Genomic DNA, 20,364 nt, shown 5'->3' on the forward strand with positions numbered 1-20,364 from the left:
AGTCTCGATAACTACCACAGTGTCTTTAATGTTGTTCAGTGGTAGGACGTAAACATTTTAACTCTATTTAAAATGAGAAAATTACTGATTCTCAGCTTCACCTCAAGTTTGACATTCAGAATTCTGCTGAATTCAGGACCAGAACTCCTGATTCTGCCTTCATCTGACCTAATCAGTTCTCTTCCAATGCTGTTTAACTTTCACTTCAGGCAATATGCTTTTGTTTTGGTAATAACTTGTAAGTGGAAGGGAGATTATGAAGAAATTAATTAATAAGGAGTTAAGTTTGCTGTGTTTTCTTGTGGCCAATATAATTTTCTCCCTTGTCTCCTGTATGTTTTCAAAGGTATCAGTGCTTTGGTTGAATTGCCTAAAAATTGTGTTGCGGCAGCTGTTGGCAAAGAGCTAAGTGAGTATGTTGCATTTCTGTTAATTGCTCACGTTCCCCTATGACAGCTGCTTATCAGAGATATGTGTAAAGAGCATGCTTCTGGAATTGTGTAGGAAAAGTAAATGGTGTTAGTGTGTTCAGCAACATTTTTCCTTTTTCTCTTATTTGACACAGAGGCAGACAATACTAATCTCATTCAGGAATTCTGTTGAGGTCTGCATGACAGAACTTTTCTGCATTCTTTGTTATTGTTATTACTGTTACTGCCACCTGTCCAGATCCAATTATGGCGATCTGCATTTGTCCTTCTGGAGAAGGCCTGGAACTCATTATCTGAGCTGTCAGATACTAGGCTTCTCTAGAGCCTCTGTATCCCAGGATCAGGAGTAAGAGATACTGCTGATCACATTATACCATCCAAAGCTATAATGAAACGATGTGGTGATTTCTGTTGCTCGCTTGAAGACAGGGTTTTCTATGTACGCAAACTGTAAATCATCATCTAGCTGTCTCTTTTAAAAAAGAAAGTTTTGTAAAATTACTGAAATCTCAAGATATGGAAAAAAATACATGAGAAAAAGTAGAGCACTGAATCAGCAAACAACAGACTTTGTTCAATATGATTAAACACTTTGCTGGAAAATAGCAATCTGATATTCTGATTAAAAAATCAGAAGTGAATTAAAATGGTCTTGTGTTTAGACATTGGTATACACTGTAAGCTTCCATCTGAACTTCCTGCAGTTCTTTTGTAGTGCTCTTGAGTTATCATAAAAGAAATTCCAAGGCTGGTTAAAATAAAGTCTTAATTCTTGATTATCTTCATTGCCTTACTAGAGAATATTGCATCCTTTTGAATAATAGTTTTCAGTCAGATGAGCCCTTAAGAAAGATCACAGAATCATAGAATGGTCTGTGTTGGTAGGAACTTTGAAAATCATCTAGTTCCAACCCCCCTGCCATGGGCAGGATCACCTTCCACCAGATCATGTTGCTCAAAGCCCCGTCCAACCTGGCCTTGAACACTTCCAGGGAGAGGGCAGCCATAGCCTGTCCAGGCATTCTGTTCCAGTGCTTCACCACCCTCACAGTAAAGAATTTCTTCCTCCTATCTAATCTAAACCTACCCTCTGTCAGTATAAACCTGTTACCCCTCATCCTATTACTACACTCCATGAGAGAGTCCCTCCCCATCTTTCTCGTAGGAAGTACTGGAAGGCTGCCATAAGGTCTCCCCAGAGCCTTCTCTTCTTCAGACTGAAGAACCCCAACTCTCTCAGCATGTTCTCACAGGAGAAGAGCTCCAGCCCCCCCTCACCATTTTTGTGGCTTCCTCTGGACCTGCTCTAGCAGATCCATATCCTTCCTATGTTGGTGCCCCCAGATCTGGACACAGCACTGCAGGTGGTGTCTCATGAGAGGGGATTAGAGCAGGAGAGTCCCCTCCCTTTACCTGCTGGCCACACTTCTCTTGATGCAGCCCGGGAGACTGTTGGCTTTCTAAGCTGCGAGTGCACGTTGCTGGCTCATAGTCAGCTTTCCATCCAGCAGTACCTCCAGGTTCTTCTCCACAAGGCTGCTCTCAATCAATTCATTGCCCAACCTGTATTTGTGCTTGGTGTTGCTGCAACCCATGTGCAGGACCTTGCACTTGGCCTTGTTGAACTTCCTGAAGCTCTCATGGGCCCACCTCTGCAGCCTGTCCAGGTCACTCTGGATGGCATCCCTTCCCTTGGATGTGTTGACCGCACCACACAGCTCGGTGTCATCCACAATCTTGCTGAGGGTGCACTCAATCCCACGGTCCATGTCGCCAACAAAGATGTTAAACAGCGCTGGTCCCAACACCAACCCCTGAGGAACGCCACTTGTCACCACTCTCCACTTGGACATCGAGCCGTTGACCACAAACAACTCTTTGAGTGCGACCATCCAGCCAATTCCTTACTGACCGAGTGATTCATCTCTCAAACCCATGTCTCTCCAGTTTAGAGACAAGGATGTCATTCAGGACAGTGTCAAAAGCTTTGCACAAGTCCGGGTAGATAATGTCAGTCACTCTCCTCTTTTCCGCCAACGCTGTAATCTTGTCATAGAAGGCCACAAAATTTGTCAGGTGTGATTTGGCCTTAGTGAGGCCATGTTGGCTGATTTTTCACTTTTGTTTACTTGTCCATAAAGATGCCTAATGCTTTTCGCTTCTGTTTTCTGCAACTTCTGATGTTGACTGATTCTCTGAAATTCAGAGTTACTAGGCTGAAGTGTTTTATCCTATAGTTCCTGTAGTAAGCAAGCCTTAATAATAATGCTGAAATAATTCATTCCAATATTTTGTGGTGTTATGAATGGTCATAAGTGGCTTTGCACATCTTGTACTGTCTTACTTGTAATATGTTTTAGTTTGTGTCTTTCTGAAAATTATGTGTTTTGTTTAAGAATAGCTACATTTTATTCTGAATTATATAGCTCATTTAGACAATTTCTCTTGCTATCTTTGAAGTAATTTTCAGGTTGATTGCTACTAATGATGGGTCTGAAGGTTGGAATGTTCTTGAAGTAAAACGCCTTGTTGACCATCAGGATAACATTTTATCATTAGTCAGCGTCAATGGTAAGAGTTGTTTTATAATGTTGTTAGTGACCAGTGGGATATTTCAACTACGAAGTTTTTACTGGGACAAAACTTTTAATTGGGGTGAAACTTCATAACTAGTACGTGTACCTTTCTGTGGAGCTGCAAAGGTAGTTAAATGTGAAAATATAATGGCTGCATTTATGGATTAATAGTTAGATGAAGCCAGGCAGGTTATTAAGTAGAAAAAGCACAAAAGGGGCAATGTCATGGGTGGGAATGGATCTCTGGGTCTTCTTCCTGTTGGTAAAATTTAAAATGCCAGGTTTTTTTTTTTTTTTTTTGTTCCTTCTGATTCTTAAAATGGAATATACGATGCCACGTCCTTTGCAGTTATAGTCCCAAGGTAACTGAAATTTCTGGGTGTGCAAATGTGGGCCTGCATATAGATCCATTATTTAGAGGCTCTGGAAGATGATACGGTCTCCTGCTCATTAGGGCCGTGCTGAGCTATTACTTGAAATTGTGTCTGCTGTACTACAGATGTCTTTGTTCTTCCCTGTCTCTTTTTTTATGGAGCACCCCCAGAGCCCATGACAATTTATTCCTGGTGTAGACTGTGTATTTGTCCTTGGGCTTATTTGTGTCAGCCTAGTTGGCACAAAGGGACTGTGATACAGAGGTAACAAGAAACTGGAAGGGAGAAAACTTGGATTCTATGGTAGTTATTTCTGCGGTTTCCTATTGCCATTATTTTTCCCTTTTTTATTATGAAGGGGAAGCAGTGTTGGGCTTAAAAAGACAATATGCTACCTACATTAAGTATTGTTGAAGCAGTTCCTTTCCATGTATGATTAATGAATTCATGGGCAGCTACTTCAATCTTGCCATTAACTCATCCATTTAATTTGTGATCAGTATTTCTGTTTATAGCAAAGACACACTTTTCTATTTCTGAGGGGTACTGACACACCTACTTTTTCAAGGAAAATAAGGGGTGTGTATGTAGGAAACAAATGAACTTCAAATACTTGTACAGACTTCAGATGACGTTCCTTGCCTTTGCTATAGTGTATTGTACACTGTGGCTGGTGGATGTTCTCCTTCCTAGTTTTAATTTTATGAGAGCGCTCATCTCCTTTTGCTTATATGAGCTATGCTATGTAATCAAATGAGTATTTATTCAAAGGGAGAGGTCTTTGTCCAGTCAATTATGTACTGCATATGTACTGAACACTACATAGCTTCACTTGAAAATGGGCTCTCTTAGCTTTCTGGAGTTGTGACTTCGTGTGAAATGATTTTTTTTTTTTTTTTTTTTTTTAATATATATCATGTGATTGTGATTTCTGTGTGTGTTTTTTTTCTTCCCTCTAGACTTGACTTTTGTGACAGGTTCTCACGTGGGTGAGTTAATAGTTTGGGATGCACTTGACTGGACAAAGCAGTCATCTGAGTGCAACTTCTGGGACTCATCTGCCTATCCAGATGTACAGCCAGAAATAAAGTTATCCCAAAGCCCACATGAAACTTCAGTTCAACACTTAACATCTGATGAAGAGGTAAAAAGCATTAAGCAGGGTCAACTACTTTAAGTGAGCTAGCATGACCTTACCACGGAAGGCCAAGTGTTTTCTGTTTTCAGTTTGCTTGTTTTAATATGAGAGGCTTCTTTAAAATGGGCACAGCTATTTTTACACAGTCAACAGTTTTTATATAAAATTTTGGTCATTGAGCTAACTGAAAGTTATAATATGTTGATGGTATGGGAACTAACATAATGGACTGTCACAACAGCATTTCCTTTTGACTGACAAAGATTTATTAGTTGTCTACAGTACCGCTAGAGAAAAGTAAACAGGAGGTGTGTGTTTTGATGGCATACGTATTTCATATTCCATGGTTCTGGAAATGCAGTTTCCACGATAATGCACCTCTTGAACAATTGTAGCTAAGAGTACTATGAAGTGAATTAAAGAATAGGCATATGTTAGTGCTTAGTAGTAAATAAATATTGCTGCTTCTGTTCAGATGGACTGTACTCAATTGTAAAGAGCACAAATAAGGGTCCAAACTCAAGTCTGCTGTAGTCATGCTTTGGAGATAATAGAAGGGTTCTTGGTCAGAATACTCAGGCAAAACCCAGTTATTGTTCAGGAAACACTAAAAATGCTCACGTTATTCTTTAGTTTTGTGAAGTATTACCAACTGTTAGTGGCAAAAGAAAAGATGCTTCATAGTTGGGGTACAGTGGGATTCTGTTTTGGGGCCTGTAGGACCATTACTGCAGAGTAAGAAAAGGATTCTTGAAGTAGATTCAGAGATATGAGCTATGGCAAAATAAAAGCTGTGGAGAAACCTGAATGTAGTTTGAGGGCCAAGTAGTCATCCAGTGCATTTGTCTGTAAGATGAGCATTCCTAAAACACTGGAGAGAGAAACATTGCAGGGAAAGAGGTGTAGTTGTCTCTAAAGGTAGGATTTCCAGTGGTTTTGTTGTGGGTGCTTAGTTCTAGAAGGAGCAAAGACCAATCTGGTTCAGGAGAAGTTCTGTAATTTGGCTTCAAAACATTTTGATTCCCTGCTTGAAAGCTACACAAGATGTGTTTTAAAGAGAGGGGAAAGGCATTCCATGGACATGGAAAGTTCAGAAGTAGTTAAAACATTGAATGTGAAATCTGAGGCTTCTGTCAACTTTCTTTCATTCATGGAACAGAACTAAACAAATTGCTGCAGAATTTTATTTATTGTGAGACTTTTGAATGGTAGGAAGAAGAGGTTCTAGTGTTACCTCCTGAAAGAGAAGGTGCTTTTAGGGCGGAGGTGTCTGGATTATAAAGTTCCTACTTAGAAAGTGGTGAAGAAATGTATTCCTATAATGAATTGCTTTGTTACCTGTTATCTAAGAGCAGCCCACTGTTCCTCAAGTGAAAAAAAAAAAGTTGTTATTTTTTTGTCTGTTAGGAACTTTGTCAGCAGGCTTGGTAGTTAATTAGAGAAGATGCACTTGTCTGGTTTGACACTGAGCTTGTAGGCAAAGCATCACTTATAAACAAATGAGATGGTAATGGTTTGACAATACTAGGAAATGGTGCTAAGGAGTACATCTGCTGTCCTGATAGGTTTGTGTGTGTTTTTTAACTTGCCTGTTAAGATTGTGTACAGTTTATGCTTCATCATCTGTTACTTTCTTGGGGATTGAGATGATCAGGGTTTTGCTGGGGCTTGTGTGAAGAAAAAAAAAAAAAAAACACAAAAAAAACCCAACAAACCAAACCAACCAACCAAAAAAATCCCAGAAAAAAATAAAGAAAAAACAAAACAAAAAAGTGATCTGTGAAAAACATCATTGCAAAGCTATAAGAGCCTGTCTCAAGGAGGAAGACTATAAGAGAGAAAAGGCTGGGATACAGGAGTGGAAGAGTGAGGTGGAAGGCCAATGAATTGAGCCTCACACAAGACTAGGAAAATAATAGAAATGGGCTCAGTGTTTTTTCCGTGATTTGGTAGAGTGCTGTCAGAAACCTGAACTTAGTTTCAGAGCTGTTGGAGCTCCCACCACAGATGTGCATAAGAAGAAAACCAAACCAAAACCCAACAAAACCTGGACAAAGAATTTTGGACAGTGTCAAAACACCATTGAATATGCATATAGCAAATCTTAGTCAAAGACACTGGTTTACCAGTTTTACAAAATGTTCACAAGTTGTAGTGTGGACTGCTTATGAGACACTAAAGTCTGGGCTGTGTAGATGGAAGCAGGCCATTCAGGGAAAAGATCCAGCATATCATCACCTAAATAAGGTATGTTCAAAAACCCAAATATGTACTGAATAGAAGCATTTTGCACTCCTCTAGTACCAGATACTTATCATGTGTATGTAGACACGATTATACATTTGTTCTCTCTGAAATCATTACAAGTCATGAGAGCGTACAGGTCCAATGATCTGTAAACTGTTGCGGCTTTTTAGGGACAGAATGGTTATGAGACAGAAACCCTGCACTTTCCTGAAGAAGAGCACTGAATGCAAAATTATTCCAGATCTTTGCAGTACTGTGTAATAACTTTCTGTGAGACTTCCTTTTCTTTACCCAGTAGAGTCTAAATGCTTGAGCAAGAGTTCTTTGTGAAGTTTCAGTTAAATTAAAAAAAAAAATGGCAAAAGTGCAGAAGAGCTTCCTATATTCTCAGTCTGTCTTGGTAAAACAAGAGTTTGTCAAAACAGAGTGTTATTTTAGTGTAAGAATAAATGATCTTTTAATAAATAATTAATAATTACTAATATATATTAATAAAATATCAATAAATTAATAGATGTTAAATTGCAGAAGTGTGTTGATTTGCTTGATTTCTGCTTAGACTGTAAAGTACACGATGAAATACAGAAATGAAACAACTGCTTAGAGTATAGGAGAATATCTCTTATTTCCTCCAGAAAAATCCATATTTTTTCTATAACTTGCTGATTCCACATGTTTGGGATAATGCAGTAACACAAGGACAGAAACAAGCTAGATAATGTGGGCTTGATGACATCATAGTACTGCTGGAAATCCATTACACACAGGGTGATCTTTCAGTATCTGTTTCTGTAAGTTGTTCCATTGAATTTTCTTTCCAGTGTGTGTTTGCTGCTGTTGGGAAAGGCATATACGTATATAATCTTCAAATGAAGCGTGTGATTGCCTGCCAGAGAACTGCTCATGACTCCTCTGTACTGCACATTGAGAAGCTTCCAAACAGGTACGAGTTATGGTACATTTTGTTAATGTAGTAAAGAAATGCAGGACTTGGAAGGGTGGCTAGAGACAGTCTGCAAAGCTACATCTAATTCCTGGGGCAGGAACTTGATCTTTAGTTTGATCTGCTTTTACTAGATAGAGCTTGTTTATCTGTTTGGGTTTTTTTAAATGCATCATTGTAATTCAGTGTGTAAATACTGTAATCTAATATTCTTGATGTACAAGCTCAGAGAAAAATATCTTGGCTATTTTGAAAATCAGTCTTGATAAAGCACTTTTGTCTACATTGTGAAAATACAGCTTAATGGCATTTTACTTCTATAAAACAAAGGCCTATGGCATATTCAGTAAATACTTTTCACTAAATATTTTGTAACAGTTGAAATATTTTAACGAAAAGTAATAACTTCCAGCCTTTGTTCATTAATACTGAATTTCTATTTGGAGCTTATTTTGATGGTCCAGTTGGACAATTTGCTACCTATATGTAATCTAATACTTGTGTTGTTAGATCCCTTTATACTCTTGTTCAATGGAGCAAATGCCTGTCACAAGATAAAAATTAGGGCCTTGGTCTTGCAGATGCATGCAGTGTTCTAAACAGGTAACAAAAAGGACTATCTATCATTTTGTTATTTTTCCATAAGAAAAAGTATGGGTTTGCTTAATGAAGGTAAGCTTATGGAAGCCAGTTAGTGGAGCTGTGTTTGCAGAGTTTAGACTTGTTATTTTTTGTTTTACAGAGTGGTATGCTTTTAAAATGGGATTGAAAAATGTGTATTTCTTTCCACCTATTTTGCAAGTCCATTATAGTTTGTTCTGCTGCAAATATACCTTGTTTTGTATAAAACATCTGGATGTCCTGCTACATTCGAGAATTCTAGCAAACTTGTATAGAATCTGAGGCACTTGCTGTCTTTCTTATAGAAACATCACAAGTGACTTGTGCAGATAAGTATCCATGATGGTGTTGCTTATCAATTGTTTTTACAGGCAGCTGATCTCCTGTTCAGAAGATGGCAGTGTGCGCATTTGGGAGCTCCGAGAAAAGCAGCAGTTGCCAGCTGAACCGGTTTCAACAGGTTAACTAGTAGTGGGGGAGGTGAAAAGAAGGTTTAAAAAGGATAATGGGAAAACCAGTATTCACCATTTAGGAATAGAGAGGTTTACAGGCTCTGTAAGAAGAGGTGATGTCTTGTGTTCAACAGACTGATAACAAGGGTGGGAGGGAACCTAAGGAAGACATGGCTGTACAAGCCCTCCAGGATCTGCCGTGGGAAGTTAAGATGTCCAGCTGAAGTCGTTCTGTACCATAAATCTTATTTAGAGTTTACAGTTGTATCAGCTGGTTTAACAAAAATTATGACCTCTCCTGACAAACCTTGAGCCACTTCATATACTGAATAGTGCTAGATCCTCTACCATGCAGTAGTAAATAGTTGCAGGACCTTGTGAAGAAAGCTAGAGGAGCTTGCACATGAGCAGTTAGCATAAAAAAAAAAAATTTTTTTTCCACGTCTCCTTGAACTTGGAATGGCAGTGGGACTCAATTGGAGGCTGTATCCAACCTCACTTACAAACTACCTCTGGGCATCACAGTCCTTAGGGCTAGTTGCTGGTGTTTTAGGAAGCATTTTCCCCAAGTACATACATTGCCTGTGTAGTATTTCCTGCTCTTTGACCAGGCCAGCAGCTTCACTGGGTGCTGGTAGTTGTGGTCTTGGACGGGTGCTCTCGACAATATAATCAGTATTATGGACTGGGAACAGTAATGAGCTGTTACTCTCTCTCGTAGGAATTTTTTTTATTTGAGCTGTGAATAATTTTCTTTATGTATCTTGTCTACCTGGCTGTTCACCTGTTGCTGGTAACTTGCAAATGTATTTGCTGCCTAGGTTGGTTTAGAAACACTTCTTTGGAAATGTTCTGTCTTTGTATAACTGGTGACAGCTGATCTACACAGTTCTGTTTATTGTGACAAGTGATACATTGGAAATTTATAACTTCTATGATTGGAGTGACATTTGAAAGAAACTATATGCAGTAGTGAGATAGGTGGACTGCTGTTGATTTGCTATATTTTTATACCAAGGAATCCCCTGAGTAGTTGTTCATCTCTCAAGTTACCTCCTGTGCACCAGGGCCACGGTCTAGCACATTTCTTGTTTTGTGTGCTGATGGCACTGAAGGAAGTGTCAGGAAGAAAGTCTGAACTGCACTGTGTACACAACCCAACTTTCTTACTTGTGTCAGTATGATTACACAGTTTTTCTGGAGGCTGTGACACAGATGTGTATTTTCTTCCTATCTAAGTGGAACAGGTGGAGTAATATTTTTACACTCCAGTTTGGCTGATAGTTTTAAATCTCAAGGAGAAAGCCAGTGGGCAGTATAAAGCCAGGCAATTCAGCTTCAGAAACTTGCTTATTACCTGCATGCCAGTACTCTAATGCCTTAGTGTAGGACACAGGGAAGAGACTGGCATCTCATTTCTTTCCTCACTGCACAAGTAATAGTTTAGGAGGACAAAGCAAAAGTAAACATTACTGTCCTGCATCTACTTTTTGCTGTTCAGTTAGTTCATTTAGGCAGTCCTTGGATTTCTGGCTATATCTGTATTGTCTGGTCCAGGTGAGTAATTCAACATGCTAGCTGAATAATGTCTAGTAAAGGACAAAAGACAAAGTAGCTATGTTTCCTTCACCTTCAAGGTGAATAATCCAGATGTAGAAATGCTGCGCAGTGCAATGCTTCTGTCATTTTGCCATGCAGACTGTTCTGCTTTTAGATTTTAAGTGACTCCTATAGTTCTCTCTTTAGCTAGAGAAAATAAATTGTATCTGTGATTTTTGCTGAAATAAAAGTGGTTTTGTTTTGTGTTTTTTTTTGTTGTTTTTTTTTTTTTTTTGTTTTTTTTTTTTTGTTTGTTTTTTGTTTTTTTCCCCAGGGTTTTTCAACATGTGGGGATTTGGAAGGGCAAACAAACAGGCTAACCAAGCTGCTAAGAAGGTGCAGGATAATACACCTATGTATTTCTTGGAGCTGGTTGGTGATTTGATTGGTCATTCATCAGCTGTGCAGGTAGGTCAGCTTTAGTAAGAACAAGAAAAAATCAATTTCACTTGCTAATGTAATTTTGGCACTGTTTATTAAACAGCTGTAACTTTTGGCTGTCTGGCTCTGGAGGCTAGGAACACATTGATTGTGTGGTATATTTAGTGCAGTGTGAAACAATAATACATACTGACTTAAAGTTCTAATGATAACTCACTGATGCCTGAGGATTGTGTATGCAGATATATACATACATGCTATAGATAATCTGGTGGGGTATTATGTTTCCTTACAGACTGCAAACAATACAGCAGGGAACTATGTGTTTGCTCCAGATTTCATCTCAAGTTTACAATCTAAACAAGAGCTCCCATAAAACAAAACACATTCAGGAATTGCTTAGCCCTCTGTGCTGTGAGCCTTAAGGAGGTCTTTTAACTTTAGATCAGGTACCATTCTGTGCTTCTGTCTGCCTAATAGAGCATGCTTTTATTTTACATAGCATTTTCCTTGCATACATTTTGATGTTTGACAAACCTGTTGGAGTAACAAATCACTTTCACACAGTGGACTTTTATGCATATTTTTGACAGAAGCAAGGGGAAGAGCAGGTGGAGTGGAGCAGTGTGGTTCTGGAGTAGTTTTGCTCACAAGTATTCATGAGACTGACTGGATTTCAGAACTGCTACTGCCAAAAGCTGGAAACTTCACCAATAGCTGAGGTGAACCTTTCTGCTACAGGGATTTCTGCAAGTCTTTCTGCACCTCTCTACCATATTTCTTTCTGAAAAACTGTTGAAAGAGGCCCTATTATCAGTATGGAAGGTTGCTATCTAAGAAAGAGGACATAGTGTGTAATTCAGCAAGAGGCACAGCAGAGAAGGTGAGAGGCACATACTAGGTCTTTTCTAGGATGCTGCAGAGTCGAGGAGTAACTGAGATGATGGTGGATGTGGTTTCCTGCAATGTTCTACATATAGAAAATTCTATTAAACTCTGGGCAGACTGGAGCAGTTGGGGTTAGAAATGTTGAGTAGCGATGAAATGTGATGATCAAAGATGTAGTCTTGGCCAGAGTATTTCTACTGGAACTGCATAGCTAGTAGGTGGCTGTTCCCAGAGCAGGTTGGCTGTAGCACAGTCCTTGGCCAGAATGCTTTTCCTGGGCAGATCCCTTCAACAAGCTGAAGTCAGGACACTGCAAGCATGCTATAGTGGCATCACGTGATCTGATTCCATTGGCTGTTGTGTTGAACTGCAGTTAGTGGCTGATTTTAGATAGACTTGTGGAGGTCTCTGAAGTCAGGGATGACTACATGACTTGTCAGCTCCTTTGCTCCTGCAAGATCCCTCCGCTGCTGCTGTACTTTTCTCCTGTGTCACAGTTTTTGCTGGTTTGGCTTCCTCCTGTGTCACAGTTTTTGCTGGTATGACCACGCACATGCAGATGTCTGACACAGTTGTTCACTCTGATCCTTCCATGCCTGTCAAGTAGCCTGTGGTGTCATGTGGGAAGGAGACAGTGTACCCAAGTGAACAGAACAGTGGCTTCTATTCCTAAGGAACCAGGAGATCAGAGTTCACACAAGTCACTCACTCTTCTACTGCTGACTTGGAACAAGTTTCCTCAGTATTCATTACCTTAGCTTCCCTATCTGTAAAGCCTTACCTCTTTTTCTAAACTGAGATAGTTCAGTATGAAATGCTGCTTAAGAGTTGTTTTCATGTAAGGATTTTATGATGTTTCAAACATATAGGAAGTATACATTGTAATTTTGCATACCTGTGTTCAAGCAGAACCATTTCAGACAAAGGGATTTGTTTAGTCCAGTGGTACACTGCACACTTAAGGAAGCTGACAATCTCATGTAAGCATCATGGCAATGGCATTTGTTTCATTGCAGATGTTCCTGTACTTTGGTGAACTGGGTCTGGCTACATGCTCTGCTGACCACCTGATTATTTTGTGGAAGGATGGTGAACGAGAATCGAGACTCCGCAGTTTAACCCTGTTTCAAAAATTGGCGCAAAATGGTGATTTGCAGCTCAGATTTTAAATTGCTTGATTACCTGCTACATATGTATAAACTGGATGCGTGTTAAATGTGAATGTAAAGAAAAGTCTGAGCTGCTGGGAATGTGACTACGAATAAGGTTTACACTTAATGTCATGTATTGGAATTTTAGTTAGTTACTACTGCTCTTCTCAAAGGAGAATTTTGCATGTTGAAACTTACTCATCTTTGTCAAGAGAAATGGCGTTCTCTTGAAGGACTGAAGATAATGATGACTCATTAAATAGTTTCTAATGTTATTTCTAATATTTAAAAATATCATGGGTGGATGTAGTAGAATTTCTGACAGAGAATGGCCACGATATTTTGTTTCAAGGTTTGGACAATCCAGGCCTGAGATCAGACTGCTAACAACAGCTGTGTTATGAGAATGACCTTGAAGGGCTGTGTTGTGAGGAACTGTATCTGTTAATGAGGAATTTTCCCAGCTATGTATCTGGCTAAGCTAAGCACAAGTTTGCAGCAAACCGCAAGATGCTTGCCTATCACAGTTTCTCTTTGGGCGTGTGATGAGTTGCTTACGACCAATAATCAAGAGGTATGGGGCACGTGAACAGCAGGTGCTTGCTTTGCAAAGGATATAACCAAGCGATTCGGGCAATAAAGGGGGATGACATGTAGCCGCATCGGGGTGATTGTCGTTACTCAGGCCACTCTCTGTATTGGGACCCTCTTCAGGTGGATGTCAAAATTATGATTTGTGAAAATCCTTAGATGGATCATGACTAAAGCAGTTGGGGACATTCCATAGTATTATGTACAGAAAGGAGGCACAGGAAAAAATGAGGTTTCCTGCTTTATGTAATTTATTTCTTGAAGCTAAACTTTAGTCACTGATGGCTCAGACTTATGTATCTACAAAGAACCCCAAAAGAAACAGTTCTCAAATAGAATTTTTGCATTTGAAGTTACTATCCTGCACTAAGGGTAAGAGCAAGGAAGAAAAGTAGGCAATATCAGTTTGTCAGGTTTAATTTTTGGCAAAGTAATATATATAGATACTCCTCGTTTGCAGTAGTTGCAGTTTTACTGTGGGTTAACCTACAGTAATGGCGTTTATACAACACCATTACCATGACTAGCATAGTGTGGTTGGTTTAGCTTAGTTTTTCCATAGTGCATTCATCAAATTAATTTGTGTCTAATAAAAAGCACTGGCTTTACCATGGATTTTCAGGATGTAAAATACTTTCTTAAGCAGTAGCAATTTGATACTAGCACAACACTTCTTCCAGATGAATACTAAATTCTCAGCACAAGTTTGAATTCAGAGAAATCTGCATCAGGTTTGCAAGGATAAATGGTATTTTAGAGTTTAAAAATAAAATGCCTTGAAGTTCACAAGGCCTTTTTCAAGTCTGAGATAGCAGCATTAATGTGCAAGCTAAACAGGAGTAGGAAAAAAAATCCCAAACTAAAACAAAACCCCCAAACCAAAGCAGCAAAAACACAAAAGGAAAAGAAAAGGGAAAAAAAAAAAAAGGTGCAGTTAAACCCAGAACTGATACACAGAAGGTGGAAGGAAGGATGATATAGTGAGTGGTAAGTTACCATTTGAACAGAGAGCTAGGGAAGAGGGGAGTTTGGGAATTTGGTGATTGTAAAGCCACCTAAAAGAGGGTGCTGCTGTCTTCAGGTCTACTCAGAAGATCCAGCACTTAGTAGGGCTCATGCAGCTTTTCAGTGCCATCTCTTCCCTTTGAAGCCATGACAACTGTTTTTAGTACAGAAGACTACAGGGCTGTAATTCCAGACTTGAGATCCAGCAGCTGCAGTAAGTGCAATTAAAGTGCTAAGCTGATCCTGACAACAGCAGAATCAAAAGGAGAAAGCTCCAGCTTCCTAGAAGAAACCAAGGAGCCTTTTAGACTTGCTTTCCCCAGCCTCTGTGAGCACTTGTCTTCCTACTACCACCCAGAAGCCAAGCTTTCCCTCTTAAGTCTCACCATAATCTTCTCTGGAAGGCAGAGCAGAGGGGCAGTAAAATTTTGAGCTGTATTTTCCCCCCCTCTTTAGTCAACTTGTATGACTAAGCTTATTCGAATGTAGAGATCAAAATGACATATTTCAAAACTACAGAGCAGATGGAGAATTTGTTAAATTACCCTCTCCTTTCAATTCAGGAAGGTTAAGTCAGTGTTAAATATTGAGCTGCATGTTACTTGCTCAGGGTAGCTATTCTATAGACCAGCATAGGAAAGGTGTTTGGATTACAGCTGATGATACCATACCTTTGGGTATATGGTCTTAACTGCATGTTAAACCTTTCGGCCTGTCAGTCTGTATTGTTTCAGCTTGTCTTCATGAGCAAGTGTTGCATTTTTGGCTACCCCAGTACAAGCTTGGAAGATCAGTTTCTGGGTCTTTTCCTTGTTTCAACTGAGAAATAATTGTTATACAAGGTGTGTGTCTACACATTGTTACTAAAACTTTACAGTGAAAGCTTATAAAACTTTTTCTTGGAGAGGCTACTGCTATCATCAGTTATAACTAGAGAGATGGAACATCATCTTTTTATTATCTCTTTTTCCTATACCATGAGAACAACTATTTCATTTTTATGTGACTGCTTTTAAGTGAATACCTGGTAGAGAAACAGATTTATTTAACTGAACAGTTCTAGTCACAAAACTCACTGTGCATTTTACAGGGATGTTATTCAGCCTTAAATAGTCCTACATGCATGTATAAATATTTATATCTATGAAAAGTGCCGTTGTTCTCAGCTGCACACCATTGGTAATAGATCTCCCAGGGGTCTCTTCCTTGGGAAGATGGTTGTTAAAAAATGGTTGAGTTAAAAGTATTAAATAGAGTTCTTTGTTGTACAAGTGAACTTTGAGCATAACAGTGAACACAGTAAAGCTATACTAGCCCCCTCCTGTTAAATAAGAGTTTGTCACTTGCTGTTGGGAAGGGCAGTGAGCAGAATTAGGATGACCAGATGAGAAATTTTACTTCCACCTTGTGTCCTTTTAAATTGCTTTTTCCACTTAACCATAATGCCGAATTCCATCTGTTCACATCATGAAAATAAATATCCTTATCAGACCTACCCTTAGTACTTGTACAACTCTGAGGTGGCTGTTTTACTGTCAATATATGTGCAATGACAATAGCATGAAACAAGCAGCCGTTGGTCAACTGTACAGGTTAGAGTCTAGGAGATCTGACAGAACTGGCAGATGATAATTAAGAGCAAAAGAAATCAGCACAGATTAATGAGGACTATCTCCACACAGATTACTTTTTTGCTTAATCTCTGACTGTGGGAAGAAACACAGGATCCGGCAACAAATACACTGATTCCACATTACTGCCTGAACTTGTGAACCAGAACTGAGGCTGAAGTTTATTTCACCTTTCCACCATTCACATCTTCTTCCTTCTGACAGAAGTGAGACAAAAATAATGACATGTTTTACATGGATGTGGTCTTACAGTGGTGCTGTATTTAACAAATTAAGATGACAAAGCTTTGAATCTTGTGAAATTATTTTTTCTAATGCAAGCTGCAATGAGCATTCAGTCATTAGAATAGTTAAGGTACAACCACCAAGAGCACTAGTTCTAAATAAAGGAATGGTAAAAGCAAACAGTTCACAGTATAAAAAACTGAGCTTCAACTTATCTGAATAAAAATCCATTGAAGAATGTTGCAATAGATAATAAGAAAGAATGAATAAACATAGTTCACCAGAAACATCATTCTTCAAATATACACAATGCAGCATTTTAATACACAACAACCTGCCTTAGCTATGACAAAAGTAAGGTTCTATTACAATTCTAACAAAAATATAGCTTATATACATTTCTCTGCACATACATTTTATGAATGTTTCCTTTTGTTTCAGAACCTGGTACAAAACGTACAAAAAGGGTTGGCACATTATGTAAGCTACCTGCAGTAAACAACAATCATCATTGTCACTTTTCTTCCACAGCAATCTAAACTCTGTTTACCAGGTTCAATTGTTGATACAGCATAGGGGAGGTAAAGAGTAGGCCGCAAGACCTTTCCTTTTAAAGAGTAGTGGGCTGCTGCTTCAACTGTAGCCACAGCTTTGACACTCTTGCCTGGAGCCTGGTATGCACAGTGTTAAAAATCAGCAGTTCTGTTAGTATTTATTAACTGAATAGTCTGAGAATAGTCTAAAATTTTAACTCATGTTCATGTTCTGCATGTGATTAAAATGAAATGTACAAAAATATGCATTTGTGCTTTGGAAGCTTTAGCATAAATTTTGTATCTTAAAACTAATGAAAAACTATGTTTGATTTTTAACTTATTTACATCTTTTGAAGTACTTTTTACATCACAAAACAAACCAGCATTTTAATAGGAGGGAAAAAGTAGTACAAATTAATTATAATGCTGTTATAAATTATAACCTGGAATTTCTTTTTAAAAAGCGACAGATTCATCTTAGAAGTAAGTAGCACAATATTTGGACTTATCATAAAATTTAAATCAGTTCAATAAAATTGATGACCGTGTGTACAAACACTTTATAAAAAAGGTTGTTGATCAAGTGCCACAATGTTTTTTGTGTAAAATTGGATGAAACATTGCATGGTGGCATCTCTAAGATGGCACAGAAACATGCGGGTGGCACCAATTATACAGAACATGCTTATTTTTCCTCCATTATATAACCAATTTTAAGGGGCTTTGACTCCTACTAAGATTTTATGTGGAAAGAAAGGAGAGTGGGTGGTGCTCTGAGAGATTGTCTGAAACAAGAAGGTTGTTTTAAATGGTGCAGTTTGTTTTTTACTGTATCCAATTTACTGAGCTTTACTTGTTCTACTGAGCATGTTCTCTTTAGAATTATGATTCAGAGAGCTGAAGAACATCAGTAGAATTGGAGCAAATTTATGCTAGATAAGTGGGAAGTTTTTATGCTGATTTGTCAACCTATTCTTACTCTACTGGTGACTAGATTACCCTTCTGTCTGAGAAAGTTGTGTGAAGTGTTAGTGAATAGAGTTGTATCAATTACGAGATCTGACAAATGCATATTCAGTATTAGAAATTAGTTTCAGAAGTACATTTTCTGACACAAGATGTTATTTCCAAAGAGCACTTATTCATCTGTGGATTATGTAGCCTTTTTGAAAACATTCTTCTGTAAGATTCAGAGAAGCTTGAAAGTGATGAATAAGATATTTCTTTCTTGCCACACAGTCTTAATTTTGCTGGAAAGGAAACGCCATCCCTCTTATAGCCAAGTCAGTAAGTGATTCACAGTGAAACTGGTAGATCAAGAGGTCTGTTTTTCTTGCCTTGGTGTCAGTTGTTGTTTTCTGATGGGAGCCTGAGACTCTTGCACTTTAACTCATCCAGTGTTTTCCAGTGTTTGTAGTTATTTGCCAAGTGTTGCATCAGAACAGGCAGATGTGCAAATGCTGAAATGAACAGGAGAAACAGTTGTACCTATGTATACAGAATGGGCAGAAGAACAGCCCAACCTCATTCTGAAATGGGCATTCTTTTCCTACTGTTTTTTGTTCCTTCTGCTGTAAGCTAATGGTAAAAGGGAAAAGATTTTTTTCAGTCTATTTCTCTTTCAAGCAAATCCCTTTCTTACAGTATGATGACTTTATTAGATTATGCTAGCACGCAACCACTGTGATCTCAGTTTCTACTGCTCAAAAGAAATACATTGCTAAATGAAAAAAAGACCTAGATGAAAAAAAGCTTAGTTTGAAGCCACTACTCCTTCTTTACACAGATTATCTGGTAAGCACTCAACTTTCATAAAGCTGGTGTTGTGTGCAGTGAAACGGGATTCAGCAACATAATTGCTTAGATCCTATGCTGTACTGCTTATATATGGGTACTACCCCTAAAAAAATGGACTCACGGCCAGTCTGAAATGAGTAATATTAGTCGGGAGGAATATCTGCCTCAGAGCAAGAAAGAAAAAAACAGAAGTACTTACCATCCCATGCATCAAACATATCTGTTATAAAATAATCAATGAAGGAAATTTGAGACTTGGGGATGCTGCAGGTGTTTCTGTCAAATACTGGCATTACAACAGGTAGACCCTGTCTCTTCTCTTCATCAGTCTAAGAAAACAAAACTCCAGTTAGCCCTTAGAGTTTTGCTGGCTTTCATGCTGGAGTAGCAAAGTCCAGAGGATTAGATGAATTGCAGTAGATTTGAGACAAACCTTGGAATCCCTGAGGTGAGCTGCCTTAGTTCCATGTGCTTTATTTGGTCTGGAACAGGGACTGAAATCAGCACCTCTTCCCTTTCACAAATACTCTGATTACCATAGTGCCGTGATTGCTCTTGTCTCCAGTGAGACAAAATGCTCTAATCTGGTCATTAGGGCACACCAGCTAAAAATGGAAAAGGGGGTTGCAAAGTCCTTTAGCAGAGGACAGGTTTGATCGCCTTTTTTCCACACCCTTGTCTGTTTCAAACATTTGGTTTTTAAGTAAGAGGGAAGTTGCTGTTGCTACTTTCTATGCTTGTATTGGGTTACTAGATGAATAAAAGTAAGGGTCTGCCCTTCAACTCTGTGTCCACAACTGGAAAAGGTCTGATTTTGTTGTGCTCTGTATGGTGGAAGAGCCAATCACTTCAACAGTCTTAGAATTTAATTACAACCCCCCCCATTTTAAGTAGTAGAGGCTGTACCTAATGCTGGAATTGGCAGCAGAACAGTCCCCAGAATTACCGGATGAGTTGAATGAAGAGCAGAACCTCACGTTGCTGCAAGGAGGATAGGGCCTAAGATCGTCAATTTAAAGCTAGCTTGTGATACCTTGACTGCTGGGGAAATGCAGCCTAAGTGATCAAATTTATTCACTATTACTAAAGTGAAATTCAGACATGTTTCAGGCACTAACTACTTTTTTCTTTCAGTAATATCTGTCACATGTATGATTGGAATGTGGATGGTAGGCATGCCTACTTTTCTGTCTCTCCAGTTTTGCACTATTAGTGGCAAATAAAAGCTTAAGAACCTATCAGTTGTCCAAATAAAGAACTAGAAGAGCGTTTCACTTTCAGAAAGCTGGTGCATTTGTGTTAGAAAAACAGCATTAAGAAGGGAAGTTGAGCTTCCAGTTTTGTCCAGAGAGATCCCATGTGATAAATATTTACACTGCCCACATGCCTGCAGTACTGGCCTGCTACATCATCTGCCTACCATGACAATAGTTCGGGTGCCCTCTTACAAGGGAGAGGCCCAGCCTGATGACTCAGATAAGGGCTACATCAGGCATGGATCTTCGTGCTCTCTTCAGGGAAGATATAGGGACTAGAAGCTAGAATGGTGATGGTCTTGAATTTCAGCTGATTAAATTGACTGAGGCTAATCAAATAATTTTGTTTTGGCCAGACAGAGGAAGCTGACAGTGTAAAACACCCACTCCACCATTCTGTACTGCAAGCTTCATGGTAAGCAAACTAGCCTTACTTTGGCAGGAATGAATTCTTCTGCGTGAAATTGAGGGGCCAGTTTTGTCTGAGGACAAAAAGCATATGTCTGGACTCCAGGGTGATGC

The 20,364-nt window shown here is 38.9% G+C and overlaps 2 protein-coding genes across 6 annotated transcripts in view; one reads left to right on the forward strand and one right to left on the reverse strand.

Moving 5' to 3' along the window:
• The window catches only part of WDR41 (WD repeat domain 41), a 44,269-nt gene that overhangs the window by 11,677 nt on the left and 12,228 nt on the right, over positions 1-20,364 (forward strand). Inside the window, exons 7-13 of one of the 3 annotated variants that reach the window (XM_042804420.1) lie at positions 347-409; positions 2,892-3,002; positions 4,341-4,525; positions 7,588-7,709; positions 8,702-8,790; positions 10,656-10,789; positions 11,356-12,636. In XM_042804420.1, the coding sequence (XP_042660354.1) occupies positions 347-409; positions 2,892-3,002; positions 4,341-4,525; positions 7,588-7,709; positions 8,702-8,790; positions 10,656-10,789; positions 11,356-11,403 (752 nt within the window). In that variant the 3' untranslated portion in view covers positions 11,404-12,636. Of the gene's footprint in view, positions 1-346; positions 410-2,891; positions 3,003-4,340; positions 4,526-7,587; positions 7,710-8,701; positions 8,791-10,655; positions 10,790-11,355; positions 12,637-12,666; positions 13,077-20,364 lie in introns of those variants that run through there. The other 2 variants (XM_033009046.2, XM_042804421.1) reach the window with 2 other exon arrangements.
• Positions 13,235-20,364, reverse strand: part of PDE8B (phosphodiesterase 8B) — an 80,302-nt gene continuing 73,172 nt past the window's right edge. For all 3 annotated transcript variants that reach the window (XM_042804419.1, XM_042804418.1, XM_042804417.1), the window contains 2 exons: positions 18,786-18,915; positions 13,235-18,249 (listed from right to left, as the gene is read on the reverse strand). In XM_042804419.1, the coding sequence (XP_042660353.1) occupies positions 18,134-18,249; positions 18,786-18,915 (246 nt within the window). In that variant the 3' untranslated portion in view covers positions 13,235-18,133. The remainder of the gene's footprint in view (positions 18,250-18,785; positions 18,916-20,364) is intronic.

Source organism: Tyto alba, unplaced genomic scaffold, assembly GCF_018691265.1.
Source record: "Tyto alba isolate M040663 unplaced genomic scaffold, T.alba_DEE_v4.0 Super-Scaffold_42, whole genome shotgun sequence".
Taxonomy (NCBI): Eukaryota; Metazoa; Chordata; class Aves; order Strigiformes; family Tytonidae; genus Tyto; species Tyto alba.